General features: G+C 38.6%; 1 protein-coding gene and 2 non-coding genes across 4 annotated transcripts; 1 reads left to right on the top strand and 2 right to left on the bottom strand.

Moving 5' to 3' along the window:
• Positions 1-5587: 5587 nt before the first annotated feature.
• Positions 5588-5659, top strand: Trnaw-cca. Its single transcript has one exon. It is a non-coding gene; the product is annotated as a tRNA-Trp (tRNA).
• A 329-nt stretch (positions 5660-5988) lies between these two features.
• Positions 5989-6060, bottom strand: Trnaa-ugc. The gene has a single exon. It is a non-coding gene; the product is annotated as a tRNA-Ala (tRNA).
• Positions 6061-6246: 186 nt separating this feature from the next.
• LOC113230689 (general odorant-binding protein 1-like) lies at positions 6247-8509 on the bottom strand. Of its 2 annotated transcripts, none has more exons than XM_026464730.1 (4): positions 8450-8509; positions 7712-7865; positions 7426-7606; positions 6247-6901 (listed from the first exon to the last, which is right to left on the bottom strand). In XM_026464730.1, exons 2-4 carry the CDS (start codon positions 7856-7858, stop codon positions 6711-6713), a joined length of 519 nt encoding a protein of 172 aa, XP_026320515.1. In that variant the 5' UTR covers positions 7859-7865; positions 8450-8509; the 3' UTR covers positions 6247-6710. The 2 variants fall into 2 exon arrangements, with proteins under 2 accessions (XP_026320515.1, XP_026320516.1); XM_026464731.1 differs by having other exon boundaries at positions 7712-7885; positions 8450-8499.
• Between the last annotated feature and the right edge of the window lie 1715 nt (positions 8510-10224).

The raw sequence follows: 10224 nt of genomic DNA, 5'->3' as shown, positions 1-10224 counted from the left end.
TTTTCTCGGCACGTCGGACCACGAAAACCCAAAGGGATATTCTACCTTGTAGCAGACGTTAAAGTTATGGTGTGACGATTTGGATGTATACCGACACCCTCCTTATTGACTAGAGACTACGCAAGGGCGCAAATCCTGGAGTGAATTGGGAGATACATTTGCTCCTCAGGTGGACAGGGTACGAAAAAAAATCGTCAAACTTTATACTTGTTTCCTTATGACAGGTTCAGAGTTTATTTCTTATAAGTAATTATAAAACAGTGAACCCCTACAACACAGCCTCCTATTTGGCAAAGCAGGCATTAAAATTCAGTAAAATTAAATGCTGCAGTCTATTAGTTTGGCCGGGTTAATCTGCATCACTCTGGTAACGGCCACTGCCTTTGCAAAGGTATTTTACACTATCTCCTCGAGGCAGTCAACGACATGTGTTACGCTTCACGTCACAAGTCCTTCAGCTTTTAACAAAACGAATTCATATATTTCCGATCCCAGGCAGGGATTGCTGCTAGTTCTCCGGCACGGCACTTTCACAATCACTTTCTTGTTAGTTGTATCCACATTAGCAGCACTGTTTTCGACGTGCATTTTACGAGCAGGTATTTCGTCGTTCTGCTTACGTACATTTTCCCATTGATTTGTTATTGGTACCGCTGTGGTAGTTTTACGAACTGAATGTACGAAATCATCCACTTGTGTTGATGCAGCGGGATCGATTCGGTCCTGCCGCTGCATGCCAGTCGGCGCCGGGAAGCAACGCGCCCAAGTCCAAACAAAGCAGATTACTAATAACGCGCGCATCTTGGTCGATGGTTCGCTGATAAATGTAAACCCTGAAATTCGCTCGGTCGCATTTATACTAACCGGCGAGGCAAGTGGATTGCGTTTGCGGGCAGCGGCAGGACGCGCCGTCGACGATGTTTAGATATGAATTCATCGGGTTTCCTCAACATGTTTTTATTTTACGGATGCCGGGAAATACAGTTGCGGTAAAAATAATGATCTTCGATTCGCATTCGTCGAATTACGAGATTGGATTTGTCAATGCTGAGCGAATTATTTAGTTGGATATTTTAATATCGTAAAAGCTTTGACTTTACTATTTGACCCTGTTATACACGTACCTACCTTGTACTTACTTCATTATTTTTAATTTAAGTAACGTATAACGACGTCGGTTCATATTTACCTACGACTGTTTTTAGAAATGTACCAGAACCTCTAGAATAATTTGGTTTGATAAATACTTCCTTATTTATTTTACATACGCTTGACTAAACACAATATTATTATATATAATAGTTTATCATCAACTAAATACTACATCTATCTCTCAACCTTTTATCACTACGGTGTCCATCCACCTTTTCGTCGGAATGTGTGCGGTCATTTTAGCAAGCGCACGCACTTATACAATAATAATCCCAAAGATCTGAGTGGCGCTGCTACTGCGCCCGTCTCCCTGAGGCATAAATAAGTTGACAAGTCCCATGTCTTAAGTTTCGCCAGCACCCTTACCCTTCAAATCCGGAACGCTGTAAAGCTGACATTACTGCTTGGCTGCAGAAATAGGTAAGGTGGCAGCACTCCCTGGTACTGGACGAACACTTTCACAATAGTAGCTCCACTGCTACTGCGTGTAAAAGTCTGGCATTGCATAGAGAAATCAGAAGCAGTCTTTAATTATTTATTTTAAATTAATGTTAAATGACAGCTTGAATAAAGTTTAAAAGTTTCATGAACTTGTCTCTATTTGAACTTAAATTCAAAGAATATTATGGTATGTGCAAAATAAACGTTGTTTGTATAACTTGTCTATGTCTAACTATGTAAAAAAGTATATGCAAAAAATTAAGATCGAAAAAGGCTGTAACGGCCAAGAACACCAGTTGCACAATCCGACTTGCGTATGCGGGTTTTTTATTCAGATCGACAGTGAGTCAGGTGTATCACCGTCAGGTTTTGTCGCGACTTTAAATACCTACATAATACGTAATCGGCAGACCACACGTTGGGCTCCGTGTACTTGGAACGTTACGTGATGCGCTTGAGTTTCCAATAGCATTGGAGTTGAGATAAGGATTTAATAATTTGGCACCAAGAATTCAATGGTCGATTCATATGCGGGTGGCAGGTAGCAATGTATGCAACTATAAAAACCCAGCTTCCTTACACATTCACGTGCAGAGCGAAAACACGCTAAATCTTTCGTTTTGAAACAATAGTGACATCACATGAAATAAAGGATGAAATGAAATAAATACATATTAAACGAGCCCTGTACGTTTACGGGATGTGCTCATGCTCTTCGGTGGCACAGTGTCAGTATTATGGGCGCTTGATGAGGAGGTCGATTCCCGATTTGGGCCAATTTAAGAAACGAACATTTCTAAGCTGGTTTTGGTCTGTGTATTCTGGATTATCGTTGTTTTGGTATTCATAGTACAGGAAATTCGGCAGTAGTTTGGCATTTTTTCCCCCTAAATACTTCTCTTTGGCATAGCTTTCAAGAAAATGGAATCTAACAGATATCGTTGAGATACAACAACGCTATGATAAGTATCTCATTTCCACTACATCGGGAAGTATGTCTCACATTTTTGCAATTGTGAGATCTCGTACTCGTAATATATTACGCCTCCGTATATAATTACATCCATGCGAAAGCGTGCGGACGCTTCGGGCTTAGCCCTCCGCGGAACTCGGCCTGCGGCCTCGGTACTTAGGACTTTGTTTTAAAAAAAATTAAATAGCTCTTTAATGGCGGCCATATTTAAAAATTACAAAAATATATTATGACCACTAATTATTATCAAACAATCTTAGAAATCTTTTCGTGCTAATTTTCAGTCCGAGCAAAGCAAGTTACATAAATAAATTACGGCTATATCGAAAAATATCGGAAACAAAATTTTTACCCCAAATTATGATGCCATGTCATTTTCAGTCGAGTTAGAAAAAAATTGTATCTATCGCCAAAAAAGTTTGTATGGTAGCCATATTGAAAAATGGTGAAAAATAAATCTTAATCGCTAATTATTATTAAACACTCATAAAGACCCCGACATGTCCATTTTCAATCGAATTATTGTAAATTTTTATTTGCCGAACGAACGAACGAACGCGTCTATGACGGCCATATTTGAAAATAGCGAAAAACAAATTACAAATTTTGCGCACAAATTATTATCCGGCATTTCTAGTGCCCTTCACATGCCAATTTTCAGTCGAATCTCTTTCGGCAGCTATTTTTAAACCTTAAAAATGCATAATAATCCCTCCATATAGTTTTTGCAGGCCGTTGATCACTCTTTCATATTTTCCATATGCAGGTCCTCTCATATTTGATTTTTTGCTTTGGCGCCTATCCGCGTACAACGGTATAAATATTTTTTTCCACCATATCGGGAAGTATGCGTCCTATTTCTATCAGTGAGTAAGAACTTGTAGCTTTATATATATATATATAATATATATAATAATAATAATATGCTGATCAGACAATGTTTTCCGCGGAGGTCGCCAAACTGCTGAGCCTAATTGTACTTGACAGTGACCCTTCGTCTTTCCTATTTTTTTGAGTAGTTCACCTAGTAGGTAGGTATCTACTTACGCCTCGGCTGAAATTGAGTTTGGTTGTCTGTGAAGTTAATAATGTATATAGGTACTGTAGTATATCACCCCAGTAGGATAACGATTGGAATACATACCTACTAGTCACGTCCGTCTCTATAAGAAGAAGGCGATTAGAGTGCAAATTTTCCAAAACCGTATTTAATGTCGCGTAAGACCATCTTAAGACTCACAGACACACGTCTTCGACGACGTACATGTGCGTCACGGTATTTTTCTAAGAGTCGAGTTAATCGAAAGTGTCGACGACCTTATCGTCGTGGGAATTGGGTCTCAATTTAATCGTTCATCTCAGGGTTAAAAGTATTTATTTTGTCGTTTTGTATTGAACTCCGTTGTTAAATTTGTAATAGAAAAGTTACTTTTTAACTGTAAAAAGAGTATCAGTGGCTACAAAACACGTTTGGTACTAACTTGGGAAATAATAGGTAAGTGTACGTAAAGCAATGATGGTGGGTAATACCTGAATGCGATAAGCGCGACATCGACCAGGTCAAGGCGCGGACAAGTCAGCCCCTATCTACACTCGTGAATTACACTCAATACTTACATTAACAAAAATCGGGGTCGATTGTTTAATTGCTTGCATGGCAACGGATGTACAATGACAATGGATGGCTGGTAAAAATGTTATTAAGTAGTATTTGTACTTGTTCTTACAGCTGTATCTGTATCTGCTCTAATATTTCACTGTAGTATCTTTTGAAGACCTACAATAGCCATAACGATTGCAGATGGCGAGCACTGAACGGTGTTTGGAATATATCTGTTGAGCAATGGACGTCTTCAAATGCAGTAATCGCATTCGCTTTCCTTCGAACGATTGGAAAATTGAAGTCCGGTTTTTACGTCAATTTATGCATGTGCGTAACGGAGCTCTGTCGTCTTACATAACAATATATGCTTGTTTAAGCGTATTAAAGTAGAGCAAGTAATGAATGGAGCACAGACAAGACAAATATTTCATTTTGTGTTTTGTTTTTGTTTGTATGACTTCCCGTAATCTTTGCGACTTAGATATTGCGTCATGGATTCATAGGTCTATTTTTACATTTAATTTTAAATGTTATTCCTGGGTCACTGGGAATTTCACTTGTACGTACATAGTTAAATGCAAAGTAGATACATAATGTTCTTGCATGTTACATTATTTATTAAAAGTCGCGTTATGTATGAACTGAAGGGTCTTCAATCGTTAAATAGTTAAAATGCTTCTGTATTTTGTAGCAAGACAGTGGCTGAGCTGACCTCAATGAAATATAATAGAGCATGTCCAACTATTGTCGAAATTCAAACACTAGCATAATTAAGCACTTAATTACAAATAATTTAAACCTACTCGTCATATTGTAGATATTTGTGCCTATCTTCTCCAGGAGTCGATACAATCCCCGCTATTCTGTCTTCGTGCGTGCTCTCTTTGATGAATTCTTAGTATGGTCCACTATTTAGTTATCTTTACATTGTCTTATAATAAACGATTGTAAACAATTAATACATATTATTTTTTTTTATAGTGGAGAGCAAACGATGCACGATATGACTAACGCCATCTATAACGGAACGAAAGTATTATATTTTGGTACCAAGTTGATGGATGCATTAGTACCACTTCGCGCTGATAGGTGTCCTCAAATGTTAACTTTTTAAGATTAAAGATACAACAAAACTAAGATAAGTCAAAATTCGTTTTACACGAATGGTTTACATCATTTACTTTATTTGTGTTTTATAAACAGAATACGATCATTTATTTAACATTATCAATTTCACAATATTACAATTTATTATACAATATCAAGGGATCACAAATAAAAACAACGATATATAATTAATATAATATATTAAATTAATAAAAACAATTTATTTCTAAGCATTCTTATAGAATTATATTATATTTTTAAAGAATAAATTTAGTTTCGTTCCAATTGAAAAATTCGCCACTTTGTATGTAGACTCCGTGGCGCAACGGTAGCGCGTCTGACTCCAGATCAGAAGGTTGCGTGTTCAAATCACGTCGGGGTCAATGGCTGTATCTCGTCGTTTTTTATTGATAATTGACCGTCGATTTTTATTTACGGATGCGATTGGGCGGTACGTCGATTTTTTCAATTTCTACGGGTAATTTTGGTTGATTATGCAGTTCTGTTACAGTTATTCTTTTTGATTGGCTGATACTTGAATTTAGTTTTCTTGGTCTTGAAAAGTGGCAAGTTACTCAAGTTAGTTTACTCATTACATACGTTTTTTATACAATGTTTTTTATACAATCATGAATTAAATTTTTTATTTATACTTCAACGTCAATAAAATAAAATCTCTAATTAATAGAAAATAAAAAAGTAGAAAAAAAACTGGAGATGCCGGGGATCGAACCCGGGGCCTTTCACATGCAAAGCGAACGCTCTACCACTGAGCTACATCCCCTGTTGAACAACATGGCGAAAATAACGACTCGCCGTTAATTCAGTCATTGTTAATAAAAAATAAAAAAGTCTGATTATTAAAAAATCTAATTGAATGTAAATTGCAAATTGTCAATTTTTAACAGTGAAGGTAATGTGGATTTAAGAAAAAGAGAAATATAGGGAAATAATATTAATATATTTCAAATCTTACATTTTATTTTATACATTTTATAAAAAAGCGTACTCTACAAATTATTAAACGGGTATGGTAATCGGAGTCCGTTTGCCAAAAGCGTCCGTCGTTGTGTGCCCTTCGCCCGCGCTGCACTGTCCGAGTGGCCCATCGCCTCCATCCATGGAATTTCTCTTGCAGCTCATCGCAATCGAGAGATTTATGTTGTATTCCAAGTGTGCCTACGACTAAACCTTATTCTACGTTATTAATCTAAAAAATAAATTCCAATGTATTCATTCGCAGTCAATAGGTGTGTAGTTCTTTGTTGGCTACGTCGGAACATGGATAAACAAACAAACCAATTGCGAGTCTCTCCACAACCAGACCGTGACCCAACTTTAAACGGCAAGAACTTATACTTCAATCCAAAGTCTAATTCTAAATCACCCATGTTCAGACCTAGCTAGCAAGTGTTGTAGAATGGAGTGCTGTGGTCACCGCGCCTCAGCCTCCATGATAAATTCCGCCATGAGCATTTCCATGTCAGGCGCGATGCCATTCTGTTGGCAGGTGCTCTTGAAGCATTCGGCGACGCGCAGGATACGCCAGCAGTGGTCCTCTGAGGCGTCGTGCTGCTTCTCGCACGTGTGGATTATATCAACCATTTGGTGTTCTAGTATTTCACCTGAGAATTAAGAGAAGACTTGTTTTTTAAGATTGGCCATAGCAGGTATGTGACGCGAGGTTTCCATTAGAATAATTGAAGAAACTCACGTCCTGTAGGAATGTGCGAGATTCCCGCTTTGATTTCTTTGATCTAAAATTGCAGGTGTCAGGCCCACCACTTCATATGAGGTGTCTCATAATTTGGTCAAGTACTACTTATTTGCCTGTATTTGTGTCGGCCGGATGTCGGACGGAGAACTTGAGCAGACCCCCCGTTCCAGTTCTAAACTGGTTCGAGGCAAGAATCATAAATGAGAATTTAGGTATTGTTTTAGAGTTCTAAACAGTGTACTCGAATGATTCGGAGCTAATAACATAATGACTTGGACTTGGAGCTTTGATAATTATTAAAATAAACAGTAAAAAATATGTGCACAATAACGAATAGGACTTTTCTAGTCGCGAGGCCCAAGTTATTCGTAATTACTATGTAACTATTTACAACAGTCACATCGGAATGTGACGGAACCTATTGGGACGAACCGTTAGGGAAAGATTTGATGAATTCCCTGGTGTTGTCGTGGTGCATTCGTTGCGTGTCCGTGAGCAGGTTGAAGTAACGGCTCATGCACATTATGGCGCAGCCCAACTCGCGGTCCTCGAACTTGAAATCGTCGCGCCAGAAGTGATAGAATTCTTCCATCTTGTCTTCGCTTAGTTGACTCTTTGTATAAACAGCAAATATTTAAAAAATACATCAATATGTTTTAAAAAAGCTAGAAAAATTGTACGTGTTTCCTCTTTTAAAAATATAAGAAAATGTATTTACTTCCTCGCGGCAGTGCTGGAGCGCCTCCCCGAAGCCGAGCGTGACGTCTTTCATGACCTCGACGGAACCAAGCGCCGCCGGCGGCCGCAACAGACGGAGCGCAACTCCCGCCAGCACCACCACCAGCATCCGCGCTCGAGGGTTCATAGCAAGCCTGTCAAATACTGGTGCAAGCTAAAAAAATCGTGCGTTGCACAAAACATTAGTGAAATTGCCTGCTGGCGTCGATGTTCGTCGAAATGAAATAAAGCAACTAGAAGAGAGAAAAACTACGGAATAAATAGTTAAGCTGGCAAGGTTTCTATAGATGCTCTTGAATAATGTAGAAGTCGTATCGATACTATGGCATGTTCGTGTTTTGATAAGGTGAGCATGATAAGGCGATGTAGAGTTATGTCCAAAACAAGGGTTTACTTAACGCTAAGGCACGTTAACGCTAAAATATTAAATTACTATACATTTGTCGCCCGTGACTGCGTCAACGCAAAATTTTTAAATGCATATAATTTTGTTTGTAAGGTTTGTCTTAAAAACTTTTTTCCCTTTTCACCCTCTTAGGGGTTGAGTTTCGAAAATCCTTTCTTATTACGCCTACATTAAATAAAAGTGACATGTCCTCAAATTTTCAAGTTTCTATTTTTCTGTTTTATTAGTTTTTGGTGTGCGCACATCTACCACTGAATTGTTCCGGACCCTACTCCTTTTTAATATATACAATGTAGATAAAAAAATACGCACCGTAGGTAATTTTGAAAATACGCAATACACTTCTTGGACTCTCAATGACGGACTGTGGCTATTGTTCACTGCCTCCAGAAATACTAAGGCACATCTAAAATCGTAACCGTTTATGTACCGGGTTAAATTAAACGTTTCTCGTATGTGTTTAGTGGACAGCATTAATCTGTGTTATTTGTCCACTTACGGATAAACGTATGTGAATTACAGCCCCTAATGACATGCCTAATGCGTAAAGGTCAATTTATTTTTTAATTTTATAATAGTTACTCTTCTATTCTATGCCTCTATCTATTCAGAGCCTGAACAATCACCGGACGGTGCAACGCCATTTATGATCAGTTGATACACCTTAATCAAATGGAGGTAAATCATTTACCACCTGTTTGTTTAGCAATCGATTCACTATGTTGCTATATTTCTAGTTCTAAACGTATAATGTTCCCTTTAATCTTCGCTTTTTTAAATAAAATAACAATGGAAACGGCATTTACGATCCTCGAGTAACAGGGAGCCAGTGCATTATTTTAAAGATACCTAATATCTGGAATGATAGCAACAGTAATACTGTACTTAAACAACTGGTGGAAATGGGAGCTTCTCTCTGTCCTCATGTGACAAATCAATTGGTACTGCATCTATATAATAAAGAGCTGATTGCGTAGACCGCTACGACGCCAACTGACTAACATTTTTCCATGTTCAATGAGCTGATGAAAAGCGCGAATGGGCACTGAGGGAATGACCAAGTGAACAGAGACTTTATCTCGGCCACTTTCAATTCTTTATGTTGGCGAAGCCGACAGCAACTAATGCGCCCGTTTCTCATGTATGACACTGGTTTATGTTTACAAGATATAATTAATTTTGATTCTTAATACAATTCCTGTTTGCGGCGTCATAGTTCTCTAGGAAATGTGCGTGTTGTTGTTTTTAATGCACGTGACAGCGCACATGTTCTAGACGTTTGAACGCAGTGAAGGCTGCTTTAGACATTAGATTTGAGAATGTGGCACACAAAGTGACTGCTAACGTCGGCGGTGTTGCAGATAGGTAATCAGTGTGACATGTGGGAAATGTTTCCGCCGATAGGAATGGCGTTTAATTAGTATTGTCAGAAAGGCCGACCTGGCGCCTGGCGCCTGGCGGACCAGACAGGTCCCGTAGGGCTTTTACTCCTTTTTGGTTATAACTGCGCCGCTTATTCTAAATACATGATTCGTAACACATGTCTGTCTTATTACTTTATTTAAAATGAATAGTTATGTACTTGCTCACCTGCACGGTTGTTATAGATTATTGTTTGTATCGTGTAAATTGTGGCAAGTCGTGACTTTTCAAAGGTGCATATTGTGCAGGTTCGATTATATTTATAAAGCAGTATGTCGGTACGGGCAATTTACCCTCCGCACCCGAGCCGCGCCTGCGTCTTTCATAATGACTATAATCTGGGCGCTAATTGTGAGTCGGTCTGCGCAGGCGCAACTGCCTGGGTCAGCAAGACACGAGAAAGTTCAACTTGATCACATCCATTGAAAGAGCACCATTTGCTTATGTGTAATCACATCTATAATAGATAGATGGAACCTGTTCATCTTATCGCATGAGGTGTGCACTGCTAGACCGATTTGTGAAATGGACTTGCATCCCCCTTTAGCCCCCTTTAACCGCGGTACTGCTCATCGCCAGGTTCAGCAGTTGAATTATACTACAGACTCGTAATGGACAATTCAATGCAACGAAGTTTTAGATAATTCGCGATACAATACCTTGGA

The sequence above is a fragment of the Hyposmocoma kahamanoa genome, unplaced genomic scaffold (genome assembly GCF_003589595.1).
Source record: "Hyposmocoma kahamanoa isolate Upper Pololo Valley unplaced genomic scaffold, ASM358959v1 64, whole genome shotgun sequence".
NCBI lineage: Eukaryota > Metazoa > Arthropoda > Insecta > Lepidoptera > Cosmopterigidae > Hyposmocoma > Hyposmocoma kahamanoa.
This window is presented reverse-complemented; position numbering and strand designations above follow the sequence as displayed.